The sequence below is a fragment of the Chrysemys picta genome, chromosome 14 (genome assembly GCF_011386835.1).
Source record: "Chrysemys picta bellii isolate R12L10 chromosome 14, ASM1138683v2, whole genome shotgun sequence".
NCBI lineage: Eukaryota > Metazoa > Chordata > Testudines > Emydidae > Chrysemys > Chrysemys picta.
In genome coordinates this window covers 9,607,473-9,632,664 of record NC_088804.1, presented here as the reverse complement: position 1 = coordinate 9,632,664, position 25,192 = coordinate 9,607,473, and the positions used below count along the sequence as shown (strand labels likewise).

General features: G+C 47.9%; 1 protein-coding gene across 2 annotated transcripts in view; it reads left to right on the top strand.

Annotated features, from left to right (window-relative positions):
* Window positions 1–25,192, top strand: part of SLC12A3 (solute carrier family 12 member 3) — a 55,146-nt gene that overhangs the window by 14,376 nt on the left and 15,578 nt on the right. For both annotated transcript variants that reach the window (XM_042852325.2, XM_005306263.4), the window contains exons 9-23: window positions 2,082–2,166; window positions 2,968–3,122; window positions 4,719–4,826; window positions 6,153–6,276; window positions 7,621–7,722; window positions 8,404–8,559; window positions 8,940–9,039; window positions 9,522–9,633; window positions 12,482–12,622; window positions 13,221–13,327; window positions 15,362–15,444; window positions 16,876–16,953; window positions 17,436–17,537; window positions 19,452–19,563; window positions 20,996–21,082. In XM_042852325.2, coding sequence (XP_042708259.1) covers window positions 2,082–2,166; window positions 2,968–3,122; window positions 4,719–4,826; window positions 6,153–6,276; window positions 7,621–7,722; window positions 8,404–8,559; window positions 8,940–9,039; window positions 9,522–9,633; window positions 12,482–12,622; window positions 13,221–13,327; window positions 15,362–15,444; window positions 16,876–16,953; window positions 17,436–17,537; window positions 19,452–19,563; window positions 20,996–21,082 — 1,652 coding nt within the window. The remainder of the gene's footprint in view (window positions 1–2,081; window positions 2,167–2,967; window positions 3,123–4,718; window positions 4,827–6,152; window positions 6,277–7,620; window positions 7,723–8,403; window positions 8,560–8,939; window positions 9,040–9,521; window positions 9,634–12,481; window positions 12,623–13,220; window positions 13,328–15,361; window positions 15,445–16,875; window positions 16,954–17,435; window positions 17,538–19,451; window positions 19,564–20,995; window positions 21,083–25,192) is intronic.

Genomic DNA, 25,192 nt, shown 5'->3' with positions numbered 1-25,192 from the left:
GATCCAGGCACCAGCGCTCCAAGCGCGTGCCTGGGGCGGCAAGCCGCGGGGGGCGCCCTGCCGGTCCCTGCGAGGGCGGCAGTCAGGCTGCCTTTGGCGGCATGCCTGCGGGAGGTCCGCCGGTCCCACAGATTCGGCGGCTATTCAGCGGCGGGTACGCCGAAGCCGCAGGACCAGCGGAACTCCCGCAGGCACGCCGCCGAAGGCTGCCTGACTGCCGTGCTTGGGGCAGCAAAAAACCTAGAGTTGCTCCTGGATCCAGGTCCCGCTATACTTGGATAATTTTTTGGTCTATCTCTGTTTTAGAGCTGGCCAAAATCTTTTTATTTTCAAAACATTTTATCCAAATTTTGAAAGAGCAGTAAAAATAATTAAAAAAAAAATAACAGATGTTTTATTCGTGTTTTGAGTGGCGATGGAACTGGTTGTCGTTTTTAAAGTTTTAACACACAAGTCCAAGAAATGTTCATGGATATATATGTTTTACTGCATTTCCAACTAGCTCTACTCAGTAGGTTCTTAGATCCTGATCCTGCTCTGTAGGGGTGGCACCCATCACCCGTATAGAGGCCCAGTTACATTAGCTCAGGGGTCCAATGCCCAAAGACTCTTGCAGGATTGAGGCATTAGATTGCACAGTGATGGATGCACTACAAGGCCTGGTCCACACTAAGCCCCCAGTTCGAACTAAGATACGCAACTTCAGCTACATGAATAACGTAGCTGAAGTCGAAGTATCTTAGTTTGAACTTAAAAGTACTTACCGCGGGTCCACACGTGGCAGGCAGGCTCCCCCGTCGACTCCACCTACTCCTCTCGCAGAGCAGGATTACCGGCGTCGACGGCGAGCACTTCCGGGATCAATTTATCGCGTCTAGACAAGACGCGATAAATCGATCCCAGAAAATCGATTGCTGGCCGCCAAACCAGCGGGTAAGTATAGACGTACCCCAAGACTCTACACAGAATAGAATTAATACTGGGCTACCTACATTTATTGCACAGGAACGGTTGAACTGATTTGGATAAATCAGTTTCCCAAGCAATAAATTGAACTATTTTTGAGGTTAGGGAAAGTTTGGTAAGCTTTGTTTCTTCAGTTTCACAGGACTCTGCCCTTCCTGCCTGGGGCATGAGTGCCAAAATCATGTGAGGAAGACCGTTCTCGCAGAAGTGTTGAGCTAGCTGCCGATTAGAAATGACTGGCAATCTCTCCCAAGAGCTTGGGCTCAGGAGAGTCCCAGCTCATTTTGCATCCCAAAGAAATGTCAGAAAGTTTGGCTATAAGCATCCGAATTGAATCCGTCATAGATGGGCCCAGCATGCTGATTTGGACTGGCACGCCAAACACTCCGGAGTTTGGATCCAAGGGCTTGGGTTGCATGATGCATGGAATCCCAGCCCTTCTGAAAGAGGAGGTGCTTATTAAAGACAAGAGCAACAAACTATAGATACAAACAAACAGGCTTCTGCACAGCCCAACACCCAACTTTGTCTTCCTTACTCAGGAGGGATCACACCCTCCCTTGTAATGACATGTTTATAAAGTTCAAGTTTAGGGCCATTTCTGGCACCTTGGATTCTTACGAGGATTGTCCAGCCTGACAGCTGTTTAGTTGATTTTATAGCTCCTATCTTGTCCCTGAGGCTTTACCTTACTTTAAACCTTAGTTCCTCCTGTACCACTGACACATTGGGCAGTCCGGTTCCTCTACTGATCAGAGTCACTCGCTAGTTGTGATACTTCTTCCCAGATGAGGCCAGTGCATGTGATATCCTCTGTCACTGTCACTTTAAATAGATTAGAACAACATTCCGTGCGACACACTCTGAGATTTCCAACACACCAGCCCATCAATCCCACTTCACCTCCAAACATCTAGCACCGAAAGTGGGCTTTGCAAAGTGCCCAGCAGGTTAAGAAATCCAGACTCTGGACAGTGCAGGTATCAGGTTGAAAGCTGCCTTGCGGTTTTTGAGTATCTCGGAGTGTTTTCTCTTCTTTATAGCTACAAAAATGAAAGGTAATTTTGTGGTGCCTATGGAATGCTGCTGTGTAACTCTGTGGTTGCCTTGCTTAGGATCCAGCCATAGCCATTCCCAAAGGCACACTGATGGCTATATTCTGGACTACAATATCCTATCTGGCTATTTCTGCTACAATTGGTAAGTAACATGCATAGACTTAATCAGTGGCAGTGGTGGGGGAGTGACATATGATGAAATGTCCATGGTTAATTACATGCTTTCATGTTCATTAGGGACGGGGCAATTCCCAGTTATCAGGAATCCTGGGACACAGGGCACTTTGATTCAGTCTGGCTCAGATATCCATTCTGATTCTGGGTACCAGCAGGGGGGCAGAGTAGAGGGGAGTTAAACAGTTAAAAAACAGACTAATAAAATTATAGTTTGATTTTTAAAAAATATCTCATGATTTTTTGAGATCTGACTCAGGAATTTTGACCTCTTGAGGTTGGCAACACTAAGTGTCTCCAAAGAATTCAACCCAGGTTTGACAGTGGGCCCAGTATGTACTATCCATGGCATGGAACCTTGGGAGCTTTAGTTGGCGCTGGGTGGATGCCTGTGCAGCGTGGACATGTCTGATACAGCTGAAAGTTACTTTAAAAACAAAACCTAGTACAAGGTAATTCCAGGAGCAGCCAGACACTTGGGACACTGGGCAAAATGAATGGGCAGTCTGTGATAGCCGCCAACTTGGTTGGCACATTGGAGATTGGAGGCCGCTGGTTCAGAGGGGAAAGCATAAGCGGCTACAGCTTGAGCTAAAGCTCTCTAGATGGGGACTGTGACAGACTTGTCTCCTCTGTGGATCAGGCACCTGTAAGACACACTCAATAGTGAGTTACAATTACACGGGGACCTTCGTTAAAGCACATCTGGGCATCATGCATCGTCTTGGAAAAGACAGATGGGAAGTGAATGGGAGCTGTTCCCTCCTAGGTGCCTGTGTGGTACGTGATGCCTCTGGGAGCCTGAATGACTCCATCCCTGTTGGCTCTCCGGGCTGCGAAGGACTTGCTTGTGACTACGGGTGGAACTTCACGGACTGTGCTCAGAAACAGAGCTGTCACTATGGACTCAGCAATTATTACCAGGTACTGTCACTCTGGTGCTCTCCGCAGCGTGGCTTAGAAGGCTCAGGCTGGGTTGGTCACTTTGGCCTGGGGTGCAGGAAATCATAACATATCTATTAACGATTTGGAGGATGGCGTGGATTGCACCCTCAGCAAGTTTGCAGATGACACTAAACTGGGAGGAGTGGTAGATACGCTGGAGGGTAGGGATAGGATACAGAGGGACCTAGACAAATTAGAGGATTGGGCCAAAAGAACAAGGACAAGTGCAGAGTCCTGCTCTTAGGACGGAAGAATCCCATGCACTGCTACAGACTAGGGACCGAATGGCTAAGCAGCAGTTCTGCAGAAAAGGACCTAGGGGTTACAGTGGACGAGAAGCTGGATATGAGTCAACAGTGTGCCCTTGTTGCCAAGAAGGCTAATGGCATTTTGGGCTGTATAAGTAGGGGCATTGCCAGCAGATCGAGCGATGTGATCATTCCCCTCTATTCGGCTCTGGTGAGGCCTCATCTGGAGTACTGTGTCCAGTTTTGGGCCTGACACTACAAGAAGGATGTGGAAAAATTGGAGAGCCCAGCAGAGGGCAACGAAAATGATTAGAGGGCTGGAGCACATGACTTATGAGGAGAGGCTGAGGGAACTGGGATTATTTAGTCTGCAGAAGAGAAGAGTGAGGGGGGATTTGATAGCTGCTTTCAACTACCTGAAAGGGGGTTCCAAAGAGGACGGTGCTCGGCTGTTCTCAGTGGTGGCAGATGACAGAACAAGGAGCAATGGTCTCAAGTTGCAGTGGGGGAGGTCCAGGCTGGATATTAGGAAACACTGTTTCACTAGGAGGGTGGTGTAGCACTGGAATGGGTTACCTAGGGAGGTGGTGGAATTGCCTTCCTTAGAGGTTTTTAAGGTCAGGCTTGATAAAGCCCTGGCTGGGATGATTTAGTTGGGGATTGGTCCTGCTTTGAGCAGGGGTTTGGACTAGATGACCTCCTGAGGTCTCTCCCAACCCTGATATTCTATGATTCTATGATAAGATTTCCATGGCTGGTGGTTCTCACCCTCTTCCCGCCCCAGTTCCTTTGCTGTACTCAGTTAGGTTTGGATTTAGTGCCCCTCAGAGTGGAAATATTAGCCACACCCCAATGCAGCCAGTAGCCACTGAGGGTGATAGGACAGTTGCCTGAATTGCTGCTTTCTCTCTTTTAAAAAAGTAACTTGCAACAAATGAGGAAAGGGTCCTACAGATAACAGGCTCTTTCTCCACGCCACCCTGATTCATTCCCAGAGCATCCTGTGACATGAACGAGGTAGGGCTCTGTGGGGGAAAAATAGCATGTGACCATGTAATTAACGACTGTATTATAATGCATATGCACTAGAGGGCTGAGTTAAGGTTGCACAGGCCACCTGAATACTGGCACTTCCTACCTTCTGAGTGCTTGACTTTGCAATCTTATTAAGGTTCTTTTGGCGTAGGGTGTTTTTGGCTGTAATAAGCTGTGCTCTGAGGAGCTCTGAGTGGTGGCTGTTAGAGTCTGAAGCTTCCAGTGGGAGGAGCCCAGGCTGTTAGATCACTCCAGCATCACCCTCGCCTATCTCCCCCTGTTTTTTCTGTAGAGTATGAGCATGGTATCTGGATTTGCCCCTCTGATCACGGCTGGAATCTTCGGGGCCACCCTCTCTTCTGCTTTGGCCTGCCTGGTCTCAGCACCTAAAGTCTTCCAGGTGAGATGGTGGCATGCTCCGGGGACCACGAAAACATCTGCAATGTTGTCTTTCGTGTATACAGTAAACATGAGTCCACAGCAAGCTAGCAGGTCACTGGCATTTCAGAGCCGTAATTACAGGCCGAGCCTCCACCACGCGTAGGCACTGTGAGTTCTATAACAAGCTGAATAACCACCGTGGTTGGGCCTCACAATGCATCACGGGTAGGGTGACCAGATAGCAACCGTGAAAAAACAGGACAGGGGGTGGGGGGCAATAGGCACCTATATAAGAAAAAGTCCCCCAAAAGGGAGTGTCCCTATAAAAACAGGACATCTGGTCACCCTAATCACTGGGAATTATCAGCTTTCTGGACAGATTCTTTAATCTGATACTCTTGATGCTTCTGGGGTTTTTGCCTGGAGCGTTGTTCCACCTGATCCCATCATGCAGTGCAGCCCATGAGCTGGGGGATATGCACATTCCTACTTTTTCATGCTATCCCCTTGGCTTTGCTCTACTTGGCTAATCCTAATGGGACAGATTCTGTCCTCAGTCACTCCCATGCAGCTTCTTTCCTTTCAGTGGGCTTGCGAGAGTATCAAGGAGGCAGAATATGGCCCATTGCTTTTGTTCATTTTATGAATTAAGAGAATTAAGGTGACATCTACTGCCCTTTCCATAGGGCCAGCCGTGATGGCAATGCCCCATCAGGTAGGGTTGTTACCACTGATATTGGGATGCAAGTCAGAGTTATTACAGATAGCGTTTCCAAAGCGAAGGGGACCTGATAGCAGGAACGGGCAAACTGGTTCTAAAAATATATCAACCCTCTAGGGCAGTGTTTCTCAAACTGGGGTCGCTGCTTGTGTAGGGTTTGTTTGTTTACCTGCCCCGTCCGCAGTCCGGCCAATCGCGGCTCCCACTGGCCGCGGTTTGCTGCTGCAGGCCAATGGGAGCTGCTGGAAGCGGCGGACAGTATGTCACTCGGTCCGTGCCGCTTCCAGCAGCTCCCATTGGCCTGGAGCAGCGAACCGCGGCCAGTGGAAGCCGCGATTGGCCGGACCTGCGGACGGGGCAGGTAAACAAACCGGTCCGGCCCGCCAGGGGCTTTCCCTACACAAGCGGTGTCCCCAGTTTGAGAAACACTGCTCTAGGATGGGGGCCAAATTCTGTTCTCACACTGTTGTAAATCTGGAGTAAGTCCACTCAAGAACAAGGCTATACACTGAGCCAGTGAAAGTGCTTGGAACTGAATCCTGCTTCAGTCGACGCTCGCTCTCAGCTCTAACCACTAGTCCGCAGCGCCTGTCAAGTCCAGATGACCTCTCTTTCTCTCCACAGTGCCTGTGCAAGGACCAGCTCTACCCTCTGATCGGCTTCTTTGGGAAGGGCTATGGGAAGAACGAGGAGCCCATCAGGGGTTACATGCTGACCTACATCATAGCAGTGGGGTTCATTCTTATCGGTAAGTGCCTCAGATTTAATAGGCTGCCAGATCCAGTAGGTAGTTTTCTCTGCTTTTTTTCGACTGGCTGATTAATGATCAGTGTGGTACCAAGTGGCTGTTTCTTTGTCAAACCAAATTCCTGCCTTTGTTAACTTCTTCCACTGTGGTATGAAAAATGGCTGCAGGTTTCCTACACACAGGAGGCCGGAAGATAAAATTATATTGTACCAAAGGATGAGCGCAAGGTAGATTGTGAGAGCCTAATTCTGCCCTCACTTACACACTTGGCTAGTCTGGAGTAGAGTTACTCCATATTTATGCCCAGGTGAGGAGAGATCGGGCCCAGAGTTTGTTCCAGGAAGGTAAGAAATAAGTCCAATCTAAGCGAGTTCTGTCATTTGCTCGGCAAGAAGAGTCCGACGGCTACTTCTCCAGTTGCACTAAAACCTGAACAGCCAAATTGGCGCTGAGCATCATTCCCTCCCACGGAGCTCAGTCGGACATGTGTTAAACCACTAAGCCACTGCTGCCTTTTTAACTGGAGTTTGATCTTGATGGAAGGGGCTAATCCTTCCCCATGTGCATTGTAATGTTAGGGGGAGAGTCCTTTCATAACACATACACAGGGAAAGAGAGAGCTGGACGTAGAATCCATATCCAATGGCTCTTCCATATCATGTTGATAGACATCTAGAAATCTCTACAAGAGCTGGATAGGGTGACCAGATGTCCTGATATTTAACCCTTTGTCCCGCATCCCAATCAATGTATGATCGGGACACCATTTGTCCCAATATTCAGGTAAGGAGGCGAGCGGGAGGGAGGCGTTGACTCCATGGTGCTCCAGGGTTGGAGCACCCATGGGGAAAAATTGCAGCCAAGCTCCCCCCTCCTCGCTTCCTTCTCCCTCCCCCCCCCCAGTGCTTCCCACCACCTAACAACTGTTTGGCGGCACTTAGCGCTTTCTAGGAGGGAAGGGGGAGAAGCGGGGATGCGGCGCACTCAGGGGAGGAGGTGGAGAAGAGGTAGGGCAGGGGCGGGCCTTGGGGGAAGGAGGTGGAATGGGGGCAGAGCAAGGGCGGATGCTTGGGCGGGAAGAGGCAGGGAGTGGGCGAGCACCCACCCGGCAGAGGGGAAGTCAGTGCCTGGGAGGAACGGGGGTGGACTGTGGGCAGGGCTGACGGCACCCCAATGTGTCCCGATATTTTAGTGTTGTGATCTGGTCACCCTATAGCTGGAACAATCAGCCAGGGCTTTCGGTTTCTTCTTGATTTTCACCTCTCTCCCATTCTCAGAGGCTTAAGTTGGCCAGGGTGTAGCATATGCACTAATGAGCCATCCCTCTCTTTTCTATCCCTGTAGCTGAATTGAACACTATTGCCCCAATCATCTCCAACTTCTTCCTGTGCTCGTACGCACTCATCAATTTCAGCTGTTTCCACGCCTCCATCACCAACTCGCCGGGTGAGTGATCGCTACGCTGGTGCTCGGTAGCTACACTCGTTTCGTTGGCTGGGCGGTAGTGTCCGGGGTCTCTGAGCTTTACAAGGCTGGGGTCACTCTCTGCAGCAGGGTAAGGTGTGGGACCGAGCCCAATGGTTTCATAGTAAGAAGCTCTTTGAGCTGAACAAGGCGATATGCTTGGAGGATCCATAGTGATTAGGAGATGGGGGAGTATCTTCAATTCCAAAAACAGAGCATCTCTGGGTGGGGGTGGTTGGGTACAGGTATCTGCTCCTACTCTGAGGGATGTCAGGTTCTTTCTCCACCCCTGCCTTTGTCTCCCAGGGTTACAAAGAAAGCATGAGCCACTGATGAGCCTAGGACTTGAGAGACGTGGGGGTCACTTCCCTACTCTGCCACATACTTCCTGTGTGACCTTGGGCCAGTCACTTAGCCTTGATGTGCGTCATCTGTACAGTGGGGATAACTGCCTTGCCTCCCAGGGGTGTGGTGAGGATAAACACATTAAAGGTTGTGAGGTGCTCGGTGTGGTGGTGATGGAGGCCAGACAAATATCTAAGATCGATAGGGTGCCCCTGTTCTACTCTCTCTCCTTAGAGGCTGAAGGACCCCTCCCCCAGGTGTGAGGGAAGAGTTTGGCCGTGTGAGTGATGAATGTATTTTTGTGTCATGTCCACGCAGGATGGAGACCATCCTTTAGATATTACAGCAAGTGGGCTGCGCTCTTCGGTGCTGTCATCTCTGTCGTGATCATGTTTCTATTGACCTGGTGGGCAGCCCTGATAGCCATTGGCATCATTGTCTTCTTACTGGGATACGTGCTCTACAAAAAGCCTGGTGAGTAACGGGGGCTCCTTGTTCTTAAGCAGACAGCGGCGCTGGTGAAAATGCCAGACTGAGAGATCTGAAGTTATTGGTCTCAGAGCAGGGCAGCATCAGTGCAAGATTCCGCCACACTCTCTCCTGCCAACGTGCCCTGCCAGGTCTGCCCGCAAGGCATTCAGCTGGGGGAGAGGTTTCTATGACGTGGCCAAGCCTGCAGTAGTAACTGAACCCAAACCCTCCAACTAAACAAACCAACGTGTGCACAGCCAGGCTCTCTGGAGCAACCCTACAATAACAAAGCAGCACGTGCCCGTGCCCAGTGCATTGCCGGCATCACTCCTATTTCTGTTTTTAAATGGTCTGATATTTTCTGAATGATTGTTCCTCTGCAGAAGTGAACTGGGGCTCGTCTGTGCAGGCAGGTTCGTACAACTTGGCCCTGAACTATTCCGTGGGACTCAACGAAATCAGCGAGCACATTAAGAACTACAGGCAAGTAAGCTGTGTGGAGGATGATGGCAAGGGAACATTACCCTCATCCCCAAACACGGAAGGGGCCCATGTATTTGAATAAGTCCCCCATGTTCCCCTCAAAGGCATAACCAGCCAACTGAACCCCAAATGAGCCTCAACTGAGCTTGAGTAAATTTGTTTAAATTTCTGCTCCTCTCTGCACCTCTGGGTTGCAGCCAGGGTCGGAAGGACTGGAGAGGAGGAGAGTTTTCATGGTCTTTTCCACCCAGCTAGACCCAGGAAGTCCTTGCAAGGAAGCCTGAGATCTCCAGCCCAGTTGTGTACTTCCTGGAGGATCTGATAGTTTGTTAGTGAAGGACCCAAGCATCCAAAAGATACTGCTTAGATTGGGTGGGTGCCATTAGCAGTACAAGGGCGTAGTGATCAAATTCCTACCAGAAGATCTCAACAGTGACTTTTTTACTGTAAGTTACCAGCCATCTTTTCTTCTTCCTCTCTAGACCCCAGTGCCTGGTCTTAACAGGCCCTCCCAACTTCCGCCCAGCCCTGGTGGATTTTGTGGGCACTTTCACCAAAAACCTCAGCTTGATGATTTGTGGGAATGTGCTGATAGTAAGTATTCTCGGTTCAGCTGCTCTCTTGCGTAAGAGTGCAAGGTGTGGTAGGACGCAGGTATCTACACCAACCCTAATCTGGACATCTGTTCACTGCCAGTACAAAAGGAACAAGCTGTGTGATATACTCCCTGGCAGGGCCCTGAAAAATAATATCCAGGGTTGTTAAATGCATGGGGCTGACTCTTCCAGTCCTTATGTACCCCATGCAAACTGCGAGTCTTTGTTTCCCTCTGGTGGCGGGGTCACCTAAGAGGGTCATGAGGCTGATTTTTGTCTCCAGCTAAGGAGCTTAGATCATGTGGTGGAGACTTACGTTTTCAGCTCTCAAGGGCCTGGGTTCAAACCTCATTAATGACCAAGGAGTTGGTTCAATTTGAGTTTTGCCGGAGTGAGGATTTCAGGATTTGGTGCACTGACTTTTGAGGAGTTAGCATATAGCAGAACTTTGCAGGTTAGTAGTCTACCACTGCTGAGTGAACCAGCACCTATGCTGCCATACTCTGACACAATGCAGCTTGTAAAGCCCTCAACATAGTGCATGAGAGCTGGCGATAAAGCATTCTTGGCTGAGGGGTTTACTTCTGGCACGAGCTTCCTAAGGCAATTAGAGTAATCCAGAGTTGGGGCACCCTGAGGCCAAGATAAAGACCCAGAGCATACCAGCCTGATGATAAAAAACCAAAAATATTCTCCAGTCAGAGCCTCCTTTAACTAGGGAGAGAAACTTCATGAAGACCACTAGGAACCTCATCATGGAGATATCTGGAAGTCACTTAGATACTGTGGTCTTCTTCTTTCATCTGTCTTAAACCAGCACTGCCGGATGTCCAAGTCTAGGTTAGTGATCAAGGATTGGTTCAAGTGATGCGGAGTAGATGGCAGAGATCTCACCAGGATACGATGGCTTGGGATGTTGATTGAGGAGGTGTTCTGTAGTTTGAAGTCCATTTCTGCAGTCACAGATAGGATTGTTTCAGTCCCCAAAAGCAGGTGCATCTGTCATGTGTTGTGGGATGCAGCTAAAAGTCGACCATATTTTTTATGGGAATGAAAAACCACTCGGTACTTTGGTTGGGTCCTTGATGAAGTGTTTGACTGGGATGTTGGCGTCCTTCCACCTTGCTCATTGTGATGATGGATCATATAGAAGACTTGGAGGTAGATAGACAAGCCAGATCCTTTCTCATGTACCTGTGATTTAAAAATATATTTCTAGGCACTCTTAAATGACCAAAAAAAAAAAAAAAAAAGTAAAGCCATTTCTGTTGAAAAGATCACAGGCTAATTAAGCAATATTGGTGACAAGCTACAACGTTGTCAGGGGCTAATGGCCGCCTGCTGCAGATGAATTGCCAACGTGAAGATCAGGCATTGCTTTTGAAAGGGGACATTGATCAGAGGACAACGGTCTGTCCCAGTGTCTTCATTTCTCCCAGATCAAATGGCTGATGTAGATGTATTCATTTTTGCCTGAGGTGTAGCAGACTGAGAGTTGCTCACACAGGGCCTGATCAATGGGAGCATAATCAGTACAAGATAATCTTGCAGTAAAGGCACCAAGATGAGGCTCTATGGTCAATTTCTGGCTGTGTGTGACTTTGGGCAAACCACTGAGGCTGGGATTTTCAAAGCTGGATGGGTACGTGAATATGGATCTGTGCACATAAAAGTCCTTCTTTAAAAGCAACCAATGAAACCTGCATTCCAGGCCAAATCATGAAGGCCTTTCACAGATTTTACCAGGTCCTGTGCCACATAAAACTTCATTGGTATCAGTGAGATTTTGGCAGAGGCAGGACTGAATTCTGGTATCATTTAAAGTTCACAGAAGTTTTGCCAGAGATTTCAGTGGGAGACAGAATCAGGACCTGAGTCAGGACTTCAGGATTTGGCCCTATAAGATTGTCATCGGCTTACAATTATTTTTAACCTTATTTTACACACAGACGCAGTGAGCCCTGTGGAGCCAATATTAATGTAAAGTGTGTGTGGCGTGGAGAACATGTATTCCAAACCACTCTGCAGTGTGATGAGGATTAATTGAACTATTGCATAATGGTGGCATGGAAAAAGTACAGAGAAGGGCAACAAAAATGACTAAGGGGATGGAACAGCTTCCATGTGAGGAGAGATTAAAAAGACTGTTCAGCTTGGAAAAGAGACGACTAAAGGGGGATATGGTAGAGGTCTATAAAATCATGATTAGTGTGGAGAAAGTAAACAAGAACCACTTAACACAAGAACCAGAGATCACCCAGTGAAATCAATAAGCAGCAGGTTTAAAACAAACACAAGGAAGTATTTCTTCACACAACGCACAGTCACCCTGTGGAACTCAATGCCAGGAGATGTTGTGCAGGCCAAAAGTATAGCCATGTTCAAAAAAGAACTAGATAAGATCATGGAGGATAGGTCCATCAATGGCTATTAGCCAAGATGGGCAGGGATGCAAGCCCATGCTCTGGGTGTCCCTAGACCTGTGACTGCCGGAAGCTGGGACTGGATGGCAGGGTATGGATCACTCGATAAATTGCCTTATTATTTTTATTTCCTCTAAAGCATCTGGCACCAGCCACTGTCGGAAGACAGGATACTGGGCAAGATGGATCATTGGTCTGATCTAGTATGGCCGTTCTTATGTCATCCCGCATTTCCAGGGTCTAAGTTTGGATCTCATCTATGATTCAGGAGACTGCATGGTTCAAAGTAACTGCTTGGTTCAAAGTAAAGCGTATTATTTTATGGGGATAAACTTAAAACCACCAGCTAAAAATGGTCTGCATTTCGCAAACACGCTGATCCTTAATGCTACTGTTGTGTCCTTTCCTCCCACGCAATAACAGGGACCATGCAAGCAGAAGATGTCAGAATGCAGGCTCACCTCCAACGGCCATACAAAGTGGCTGACCAAGAGAAAGATCAAAGCTTTCTATACGGACGTGGTAGCTGATGACTTGAGAAGTGGAGTCAAAACACTTATGCAGGTAAAGCCCTAAACTGGATATTGAATCATGAAGGAACTGCAGTCCCCTGCTGTAAATCTTGCATCAAGGAATTCTTGAATGTTTCTTACAAGGGGCCTTCAACCTTTCCACTGAGAAGAGGTCAGTATTGTTGGGGCCAGCATGATTTGTTAAGGGATGGATTATGACTTGAAGTACATGCCTGTCCAAGGGAGTAAGGGGGAGTAAAAATTCTGGTGCCTCTTCATGGGCTAGCCAGAACCCTTCACTCCATCTCTGGAGCAGGTGGGTGGGGAATGAGTGGACCCTTGGCTCCAACCCCCCTACTCACTGGCCAATGTTATAATTTGCTATTGACCTATTCCACTGGCATATTATCCCCATCCCCCATGGAGCAAGGAGGAGGCGTTGAGATTCAGAGGGGTGTCCCTGGGACTGCTCCTGGCAGTTTACACACTACTCCTTGCTCAGAACTGAGCCTAGAGGGCACCATCTAGCAGCTCATGGGTTATAGGACTCTGTGCACGTGATGAGACCTTCAGATGAAATAAATGCATGTGTGTATGACGGGGATGTATATATAGTCCTATTAACACTGGAAAAATATCTATTAACCAAGGCATCCGGTCTTGGGAAGATGAAACCCAACATCCTGGTGATCGGGTACAAGAAGAACTGGCAGACAGCTCACCCTAGGACTGTGGAGGAGTACACTGGAATCCTGCAGTAAGTTGGGAGGCTGGTTGATGGTAGCGTTGCCTGCTTAGTTTGCTCCCAGTTAAACAGTAGAGAGTTCTGGGTGAACTGGGGGACACTCGGGAAGGAATATGGTGGTGTATAACTAGCCCGCTTTCATGACTATCCATCTTCATGAATACGCTGCAAAGTTTGAACCGGAAACTTCCATTGGCTCCCAGTTTCATAGACTATCAGGGTTGGAAGAGACCTCAGGAGGTCATCTAGTCCCACCCCCTGCTCAAAGCAGGACCAATCCCCAACCAAATCATCCCAGCCAGGGCTTTGTCAAGCCTGACCTTAAAACCTCCGAGGATGGAGATTCCACCATCTCCCTAGGGAACCCATTCCAGTGCTTCACCACCCTCCTGGTGAAATAAGGAGTGAAATTCCAGAGTTTAGCCTCTGGAAACTTAGCAAGGCTGTTGCAGCCACTGGTCAGCAAGATGTGTATTGGTGGGTGTTCACGGCTACTACCAGTCTCTCACTGCAGAGGGGAAGGAGGGGCTTGAGGCTAAAGCAAGGGACTTGGGAGTCAGGAGGTCGGGATGGAGGTCTGGTTTATATTCCTGGCTTCCTGTGTGACCTCTGGGAAGTCATTCAGTCTCTCTGTGCCCCAGCTTCTCCTTCTGTAAAGGGGGATAAGAACCTGACCTGACCCTGAGTTGTGACTTTCTTTAGAAGGGCAAAGCATTATTACAGTGACTGTACTTATTAGCATGTGTTAAATTACGTGGATTCCAACCATCACAGTTTAGCTGCACCTCAGACGTCTCAATTGCTCTGCCTATTATTGCATCCGTACACTGATTCCATCTCTCCAGCTGCCTGACCGCATCTGATAGACAAAGGCAATCCCAGTGATGCGTTTGCTTTGGCTTTGCTCCAGTTAAGGGCTGACAAGTGTTTGCATCAGTAGCATGTCCAGGCACGTGGGGGAAGAGCATCTGACATGCTCTGTGCTCACCCGCTCATGCGTGGAGAGGACTCTGGATGCAGCAGAAAGATGACAATTCCGTTGCATCAAGGGTGCCATGGAGCAGTGGTTTCTGGAAGCTCATTATGATCTGTGAAGATCCACAGGCCACACTTTCCCCCTACTTCCAGTGTGGAAGGGAAACACAGCCACTGTGGTACTGGGGACTGTACCTTTAAGAGCTGAGCTTCACAGCCAGTCAGGGCCGTCCTTACCCATATGCAAATTACGCAGCTGCGTAGGGAACCAGAAAATTTGGGGCACCAAATTTCCTGGTGCCCTGCGCAGCTACGTGCTACTCCAGCCCCTGCTCCGGCTCTTGCCCAGGGCCCCTGCCCCTGCTTCACCCCAGCCCCACCCCCACTTCCCTGAGGAGTGCAGCAGGGCTGGGCCTGCACTCACCGGCCCCAGCTGCGCCGCCGGTGAGTGGTTCCCCCTGCTCCCCAAGCCCTCCCCTGCAGAGACCTGGGGCCAATCCCCCATCCCCTGCAGAGGCCTGGGGCCCCACACCCCTCCCCCCTGCTGGGGGGCTGCGTAGGGCCCCAGAATAGCTAGGTACGGCCCTGCAGCCAGTTGGAACTGGACACAAAATAAAGCAGAGCTCTTGCATTCACCTTAAGCACTGAGTGATCACTGACCACCACCTGCACCACAGCCCTGAGACTGAAGCAAGTAGCTCTTGGACTGCTCTGTACTGGAGTAGGAAGGCTTCATTTCTCCTGGCTCTCTCTGAGACTCCTCAAGGTGTAGCCTGGTTACCTAGGATTTGTGTCGGGGGCAGGATTTGCTCCGTAGTAACCTCAGTTACAACGGTCACACCAATGCCCTTTGTCTTGAAGTTTTGGTTAACTTTTACAGGCATTCCTCACTGGAAAGGCTCAGAGGTCAGGTTCATTTAGTGTCTTGTCTCCAACAGCGACCAATGTCAGATGTCGCATAAGATGGCCAGCGTACTGAACTAAAGGGACAACCCCTCTGAGCCTGTTCCTATGGTCCCATCGAATGCAAAGAATGTCAATGCTAAGTACGCGTTCTCTCTCTCATTCCAGTGATGCGTTTGACTTCAAGTATGGAATATGCTTAATGCGAATGAAGGAAGGGCTGAATGTTTCCAGAATGATGCAGGCTCACAGTAAGTGTCGATTGCAGCCATACCTGCAGGAATTGCAGATCCCTGTTAGATCCCAAGCCTTAAGCAGATGTGAGTGCACACTGGCATATCAGTTGAATGGATGAACACAATAAGTCAAACCCACTTGCCCTTTGCAGATCAGTAACGTGCCTCTATTGTTAATAATTAAACAAGGTGTCAAATATTTCCCCCTGCAAGAGAAAGGACTTTGACACAGAACTTCGACTGTACGTGGCCAGAATCCTTTTGACTCCCCACATTCTTCCAGTTACTGCAACTGAACGTGCTATTCTTCACTTCCAGTCCTAAATCATTTCATGGCACTGCTCTGCGCTGTTCCACCCGAGAGGCTGCTACCCAGCATCTCACGGGGGAAATGAAGTGCATAACGCATTTCTGGGTCATTGTAAAGTGCCCCCTAGCCAGCGGCTCATTGGGCTGACATGGTGAAGGCATGTCAGTTTCATAGCCAATGGTGCACAAGGGAGTGGTACTGCCAGCATCACGTCTGGCCGCCTTTGATGGCCCTGTCCCAATGGATCAGGTGCCCATTTTGCCGCTGGGTGAACTGGAGGTGGCCTTTCAGTGTGAGATCAGGTAAGACAAACCCACAGCCTGCAGGACTCTAGACAAGCCCGTGAACAACGCAGTCACCCCACCTCACCACAGATTTCTGGGTGAGATTGCAAAATTCAGAGCTTGCTTTATGGGGCTCCAGTATCTGAGACCAGCCTGGTTCTCCTTTAATTCATCGCTACACGCACAAAGAGTGATGAAAGGCTATAGAACGAATTGCCAGTGTCATTACAGCAAATTACTCACAGGGTGACCATTCGCTCCCGTGCAGGGGGCTCGCACAGAGTCTGTGCACCACTTAAGACTCGCTTGAACAGTGCCCGGGCCTTGTGCTCTGCCTTGGGGTAAATTCACCATCGTGAACAGCAGTCCTATGCCATGCACATCTCCGAAATAACAACGAGATCCTCATGAGACGCTGGAACAGCACCTCTGCCCAGGGTGCAATTAACTTCTGCTTTTTAACATGCTTTAAATCTTTGTTAGGTTCAGTGCAGGTTGGCTAAGGATGAAATTCACCATCGTGCAAAAGGTTGGCATGAGTCTATGGACCATTTAAGTCTTCAATGTAGGGCTTAAGTGGTGCCTATTCTTTGTGCTGGCTCTTGGTGCAGACGTTTCCCCCCTAAACTAGCATGCATGCAGCAGAATTTAACGCTGCATCTATTAAATGCAAACGTTTTCTAAACTAGCTTTAACTTTTCTGTTCAGGATGTTTTTTAAAGTTATAATTAAAATGAACGTAGGTTCAATGGTCATTGGATTTAGCCATAATAGTTTTCTAAGTGAAAAGAAACGTCCATTGTTTTGTCTTTCACGTCTCCATTGCCTTTATTCTTCTCATCTCTTTTGCAGTTAACCCGGTGTTTGACCCAGCAGAAGACCGTAAAGAGAATGGAGCAAATGGTGTGGTACCCACTGTGACAGGAACATGTTAGTTCTAACCACGTTCATCTTTGTAATATGAAACGCTCACCCTCCAACCTGCAGTGAAAATGAATGATGTTCTACCATGTCAGGGCCAACTAGCTGAATGATTCTTGGCTACTAGTTACTCTGGCTGCGAAGTCCAGATCTGAACTTCCCTTAAGTTTGGTGGTGTCCAGATCTGGGAGCTGGGTTTGTTCCGTTGTAAGTAAAGGTTCCAGCTGCGGCGTTGGGTCAGCAAGGTTTGGGGATGTTTGGATCAAGGGTTTTGGTCCAACCAAATACAAAAATAGGTTTCAGCTACTAAGCTTTGCTCTGGATCAAACATTTACAGGATGTGGCCTAGACAGCATTTTGCCGTAGCCTGCAGGGAAGTTTAAGGCTCTAAATAGGAAAGGTCTGCCACCTGCTGCAGAGAGTTGGAAGAACAGCACATGTCAAATTCCAGGGCCTGTCTCTCACGCTGTGGGTTCTTTTCCCCTTGCTAGTGGATCCGGATGCCCTTACAGCGGAACAGCAAGCAAGCACCATCTTCCAGACTGAACAGGGCAAGAAGACTATCGACATCTACTGGCTCTTTGATGATGGAGGTGACCTTTGACCTTAATAAATACACCCAGCCTGCACACAGATTTGGGACTTTTTTATCTCATTATTTCCACCTCACCCTCCATTCAGCTCATGAATGAGACCGATCTCTGAAGGGTTTTCCCGCTGCAGTTGGGTCTCAAGCCACTGCAGGGCAGTGACCTCTTCAGCTCTGCTCACTCCCATTCAATCATCCATCAGTCATTCCTCAGCAGTGTCAGGGTCTAGTTCTCCTCAGGACAGTTCCTACCCATTCATTTCCAGCTTTCCGCAGGGTGAAGCCCTTCTCAGCAGTGTCTGCCCAACAGTGGTCAGCTACCCCCAGATCACTGTGCTGCTCCCGTACAGTGCTGTTAAGTTCCACCAAAACCTTGCCCTACTAGGCCAGCGTGGCCTACTGAGGACAAGCCTGAGATTCTCGAAGGCGACTAAGAGAGGTAGGTGCCCAACTCTCATTGAAACCAATGGGATTTGGGTGCCCAACTCTCTTAGACTCTTTGCAAATCTCACTCATATTCTCTTAGCAAAATCTCTCCTGCACTGCCCTTTCCACCAGGGCTGATGTTAACACAGCAGGAGGCTTTTAATATAATAGTTTTGAGCAGAAAGGTTAGCCTCAAACCTCCTAACCCCATTCCAGTCTCACGTTTCCTTTGCAACATTCGACAGCAGCGCTGGCTCCGGAGACTTGCTTCTGTTAATCATGTTTGTTACGGGAGCACCTAGGGACCAACCGAGATTGGGGTTTTGTGGTGCAAGGCACGGTACAGACCTAGAGCAGTAGGCTGTCTCTGCGCAAAAGGGTTGCAATCTAAATAGGCAAGACAGACACGGGGTAGTGGAAAGGAATACAGTCTACAAGCCGAGCAATCAATGTGATGATGGCAAATGGAGTATTTGTTTCATGATTTCTTACCCCCAAGAGTGTTAGGTAGGAGGAATCAGCTAAACGGAAAGACAAGAGAAGGGAGAGGAGCGAGGGGGACAGAACTGAGGAAAACTCTGAGGGGAGGAAGGTCTGAGGGTCAGCTGTGGAGTGAAGCTGAGGTTAATTACTATGTTATTAGGGCTGTCCATTAATCGCAGTTAATGCATGCGATTAACGCAAAGCAAATTAACTAGATTAAAAAATATAGTTGCGATTAATTGCAGTGTTAATCGCACTGTTAAACAATACCAGAATACCAATTATATTTATTAGAAATATTTGTGGATGTTTTTCTACATTTTCAAATATATTGATTGCAATTACAACACAGAATACAAAGTGTACAGTGCTCATTTTATATTATTATTTTTTATTCTAAATATTTGCAGTGTAAAAAAGAGAAAAGAAATAGTATTTTTCAATTCACCTCACACAAGTCTGCTCAGTCCTACTTCTTGTTCAGCCAATCGCTAAGACAAACAAGTGTGTTTACATTAATGAGAGAGAACGCTTCTTATTTACAATGTCACCTGAAAGTCAGAACTGGTGTTCGCAATGCACTGTTGTAGCCAGTGTGCAAGGTATATACATGCCAGATATGCTAAACCTTAGTATGTCCCTTCATGGTTCAACTTGTAGGCTCTAAAGTTTTACATTGTTTTTGAGTGCAGTTATGCAAAAAAAATAATTCTACGTTTGTAAGTTGCACTTTCATGATAAAGAGATTGCACTACAATATTTGTATGAGTCTCCTTTTCTGGGACTAACTGCAACCCAGAGATCTGGCAGTGCAGTGTGGGATTTTAGCTGGGGACATTTAATACTAGACGGAGCAGTACACTAGAAAATACAGCCCGGGGTGCAATCTCACATTGATGGGGGGATGGGCTGGCAAGCACAGGGCCTTCTCCATCTCTGATTCAGAATGTTAAATAGTTGTTTGGTCCCCAAAAGTAAGACCCAATCCCTGTGCTCTTCCCTGTGGCAGGTCTGACGCTCCTGATTCCGTTCCTCCTCAGTCGCAAGAAGCGGTGGGGCAAGTGCAGAACCCGGGTGTTTGTTGGTGGGCAGATCCACAGGATGGATGAAGAGAGGAAGGCGTGAGTGCATTCCTGAGCATTGATCAAATAGAGTTTGGGAGACCATTAGCTGCCACTAATTCCATCGATAATTCAGAGTCACTTCTGTTATGATTTTCTGTACACAAAGGGCCTAGTATAAAACCTACAGTAGTCAATAGGAGTCTTTCCATTGACTTCAGCGGGCCTTACATCAACTCTCTATATTCAGTCTGAATAGCGTGTATTTAGGATTAACTGAAATAACTAAGGAAGAAAGAACAAAAGCAAGGTCTCCATGGGAAAGCCCAATCTGTGTGTCTCTGCTGTGAAATCAACTCAACCACCCAAAATGGCAGCTTGCCTCAGCAGATTCCTAGAAATGTAAAGGCACAGCACACAGAAGACAAAATAATAAGTTACCTGCCACCTACCCCACAGGTTGGACTATCTCACAGATTTGCTGCACCTTTTGGGGATTTAAGTCTGGAATTTTGCTGTTGACCCAACACTCTTCTCTTTGTTTTAGAAATGTCAGAAGCTCTTTTTTTTGGTTTTGACCATTTTTTAAATTATATTTCTTCCGCATGGTATGCCATGATCCTGGTCATCAGCTTGTGTAAATCCGCATAATTCCATTCCAGCTAACGGAACTATGTTGATTTATATCATCGGAGGATCTGCCCCATTTGTTTGTTTGTCTGTTTATTTTAAAATGACATTGTGTTTGTGGGAAAATGTATTGAGAGGACCCAAGGGTGGAGAATAAAAAATGCAAATATGATTTTTAAAAATGCAAACCCAAGGGCCATGGAAATGAAATTCCAGGAGCTGAACACAGAAAGAGCCGTCAGCAGTGATTGGGAAAGTAGCCGAATGCCACCCTGCACTATCTTACTACAGACGATATGGTAGATAGGTGATATTGTTAAACACTCAGTGGAACAGAAAAAGAGAAATTGGCCACGCCATGAAAGCTCCCCCAGCCACCTCCTGGTTCTGACATTTCACCTGGAATATGACTGGGCCAATACTTACTACCTGGCTAAATTCTTACTACCCTGAGTAGATTTCAATGGACCACTCAGAGTAGTAAACACTGGGCCTAGTGTTTGCAGGGCTTGATAAGCAGACAGATATTTATAATAATGCTCTTCTTTAGCGCTTTTCATCAGTAGAGCTCAAAGCGCTTCACAAAAGAGGTCAGTAGCAATATCCCCATTTTACAGGGGGAAACTGAGGCACAGCAAGGCAAATTGACTTACCCATGGTTACTCAGCAGGCCAACGGCAGAGCCATGACTAGAACCCAGGTCTCCTGAGTCTCAGGCTAGTGTTCTAGCCACTAGGCAACACTGCTTCGCTTGATTCTTAAATGTTCAGAGAGTTTCTGGGAATCCTGGGATGGTCAGTAAAGTATTGAGCAGGAAAAAAAGAGTAAATTTTTAAAAAATCCCCCTTTTTCTCTCTTACAGGATTGTCTCTCTATTGAGCAAGTTCCGACTTGGGTTCCATGAGGTGCATGTCCTTCCAGACATTAACCAGAAACCACGCCCTGAACAGTACGTTATTTCTCTAGTTTTTGTCTTTGCCTCTTTCATTCTCCAGACTTGGTTCCTCTGTGTGTGTGTCTTGACTGTGTGTACATCAAGTGGAACCTGAGAGTTCTTCTTGTCCCTAATCCATCCCATGCTTTGATTAGGGGCTCCGCTTCTACCAGATGGGGAGTGTGAAGGCTGGGGGCAGAAAAGGAGAAAACTACACTTGTAACCCAGCCATTTTCTACATTTATAAGTGAATTTCATGCAGAGGAAAGGTGCCAGCCCTGGAGACTGGTGTTTTGTCTTTAGCCAAAGAAAATCAGTGTTGCCAACTATCATGATTGCAGGACAAGTCTCACGATACTTGGTGTTTTCTGCAAGGCCTCAGCTCCCAGAGTCATATTATTATGGAAGAACCTCAGCTTTCATGTGAAGGAAAAAAGTAAGTTTCCAGCCCCCCTGTGTTTAGAGAACACTTTGAAAACATGCCCCCTAAAGGCTCAAATACCTGAAAGCAAATGAAAAGAACCCAACAGTGATTTTTTTTTAAATCTCATGATTTTCATCAAATCTTGTGATTTTTTTGGCACCTGACATATGACTGGAGTTGGCAGGACTGGACCATTCACAGTAGAGATAGAGGAAGGTCAAGATTATTCAATGCTGCCCAGACAATGTGCCACAACCTTGGTTCAGAAGTCATCACCACAGGAACACGGAATGAATGGATGACTAGAGAACATAGAAGGATGAATAGACGCCATCAGGGTAACTTCCCCATAGGCCTGTTCAATTAATAGAATCATAGAATATCAGGGTTTGAAGAGACCTCAGGAGGTCATCTAGTCCAACCCCCTGCTCAAAACAGGACCAATCCCCAACTAAATCATCCCAGCCAGGGCTTTATCAAGCCAGGCCTTAAAAACCTCTACAGAAGGAGATTCCACCACCTCCCTAGGTAACTCATTCCAGTGCTTCACCACCCCCCTAGTGACATAGTGTTTCCTAATATCCAACCTAAACCTCCCCCACTATAACTCCCCCATTGCTCCTTGTTCTGTCATTTGCCACCACTGAGAACAGCTGAGCTCCATCCTCTTTGGAACCGCCCTTCGGGTATTTGAAGGCTGCTATCAAATCCTCCCTCACACTTCTCTTCTCTAGACTAAACAAGCCCAGTTCCCTCAGCCTCTCCTCATAAGTCATGTGCCCCAGCCCCCTGATCATTTTTGTTGCCCTCCACTGGACTCTCTCCAACTTGTCCACATCCCTTCTGTAGTGGGGGGACCAGAACTGGATGCAGTACTCCAGGTGTGGCCTCACCAGTGCTGAATAGAGGGGAATAATCAAATCCCTCGATCTGCTGGCAATGCTCCTACTAATGCAGCCCAATATGCTGTTAGCGTTCTTGGCAACAAGGGCACACTGCTGACTCATATCCAGCTTCTCGTCCACTGTAATCCCCAGGTCCTTTTCTGCAGAACTGCTGCTTAGCCAGTCAGTCCCCAGCCTGTAGCGGTACATGGGATTCTTCCATCCTAAGTGCAGGACTCTGCACTTGTCCTTGTTGAACCTCATCAGATTTCTTTTGGCCCAATCCTCCAATTTGTCTAGGTCACTCTGGACCCTATCCCTACCCTCCAGCGTATCTACCTCTCCCCCCGGCTTAGTGTCATCCACGAATTTGCTGAGGGTGCAATCCATCCCATCATCCAGATAATTAATAAAGATGTTGAACAAAACTGGTTCCAGGGCCGACCCCTGAGGCACTCCGCTTGATACCGGCTGCCAACTGGACATCAAGCTGTTGATCGTTACCCATTGAGCCCAACAATCTAGCCAGCTGTCTATCCACCTTATAGTCCATTCATCCAATCCATACTACTTTAACTTGCTGGCAAGAATACTGTGGGAGACCGTATCAAAAGCTTTGCTAAAGTCAAGATATATCACATCCACTGCTTTCCCCATATTCACAGCGCCAGTTATCTCATCATAGAAGGCAATTAGTTTGGTCAGTCACGACTTGCCCTTGGTGAATCCATGTTGACTGTTCCTGATCACCTTCCTCTCCTCCAAGTGCTTCAAAATGGATTCCTTGAGGACCTGCTCCATGATTTTTCCAGGGACGGAGGTGAGGCTGACCAATCTGTAGTTCCTTTTTCCCTTTTTTAAACATGAGCACTATATTTGCTTTTTTCCAATCTCCCAGGACCTCCCCCGATCGCCACGAGTTTTCAAAGATAAAGGCCAATGGCTCTGCAATCACATCAGCCAATTCCCTCAGCACCCTCGGATGCATTAGATCTGGACCCAAGGATTTGTGCATGTCCAGCTTTTCTAAATAGTCCTTAACCTGTTCTTTCACCACTGAAGGCTGTTCACCTCCTCCCCATTCTGTGTTGCCCAGGACAGCAGTGTGGGAGCTGACCTTGTCTGTGAAGACCAAGGCAAAAAAAGCATTGAGTACATCAGCTTTTTCCACATCATCTGTCACTAGGTTGCCTCCCCATTCATTAAGGGTCCCACTCTTTCACTGACCTTTTTCTTGTTGCTAACATACCTGTAGAAACCCTTCTTGTTACCCTTGTCATCCCTTGCTAGCTGCAACTCCAGTTGTGTTTTGGCCTTCCTGATTACACCCCTGCATGCTCGAGCAATATTTTTATACTCCTCCTTAGTCATCTGTCCAAGTTTCCACTTCTTGTAAGCTTCCTTTTTGTGTTTAAGCTCACCGAAGATTTCTCTGTTAAGCCAAGCTGGTCACCTGCCATATTTGTATTCTATCTGCACATCGGAATGGTTTGTTCCTGTGCCCTCAATAAGGCTTCTTTAAAATACAGCCAGCTCTCCTGGGCTCCTTGCCTCCTCCTATTAGCTTCCCAGGGGATCCTGCCCATCAGTTCCCTAAGGGAGTCAAAGTCTGCTTTTCTGAAGTCCAGGGTCCATATTCTGCTGCTCTCCTTTCTTTCTTTTGTCAGGATCCTGAACTCAATCATCTCATGGTCACTGCTGCCCAGGTTGCCACCCACTTCTACTTCCCCTACCAATTCTTCCCTGTTTGTAAGCAGCAGGTCAAGAGGAGAACGGCCCCTGGTTGGTTCCTCCAGCACTTTCACCAGGAAGTTGTCCCAAACACTCTCCATAAACTTCTTGGATTGTCTGTGCACTGTTGGGAGAGCAATACAGCAGATGTTAGGGTGATTGAAGTCCCCCATTAGAACCAGGGCTGGTGTTCTGGAAGCTTCAGTTAATTGTCTGAAGAAAGCCTCGTCTACCTCATCCTCCTGGTCCAGTGGTCTATAGCACACGCCCACCACAACATCACCCTTGTTGCTCTTGCTTCTAAACTTAACCCAAAGACTCTCAACAGGCTTTTCTCCAGTTTCATACTGGAGCTCTGAGCAATCACACGGCTCTCTTACATACAGTGCAACTCCTCCACCTTTTCTCCTCTGCCTGTCCTTCCTGAACAGTTTATACCCATCCAAGACAGTGCTCCAGCCATGTGAGCTACTCCACAAAGTCTTTGTTATTCCAATCACATCATAGTTCTTTGACTGTGCCAGGACTTCCAATTCTTCCTGCTTGTTTCCCAGGCTCCTTGCGTTCGTGTACATGCACCTAAGATAACTAGCCGATTGCCCTGCTTTCTCAGTATGAATCAGGAGGCTTCCCATCTTGTATCCTCCTCCTTGTGTTTCCTCCCAGTATCCCCTTCCCCACTTACCTCAGGGCTTAGGTCACCGTCCCCCAGCGAACCCTAGTTTAAAGCTCTCCTCACTAGGTTAGCAAGCCTGCCTGCGAAGATACGCTTCCCTCTCTTCGTTCGGTGGATCCCATCTCTTCCTAGCAATCCTCCTTCCCAGAACAACATCCCACGGTCGAAGAATCCAAAGCCCTCTCTCCGACACCACCTGCGTAACCACACATTTACCTCCACAATTCAATGGTCCCTGCCTGGGCCTTTTCCTTCAACAGGGAGGATGGACAAGAACACGACTTGCGCCTCAAACTCCTTTATCCTTCTTCCCAGAGCCACGTAGTCTGCAGTGACCCACTCAAGGTCATTCTTGACAGTATCATTGGTGCCCACATGGAGAAGTAGGAAGGGGTACCGGTCCGAGGGCT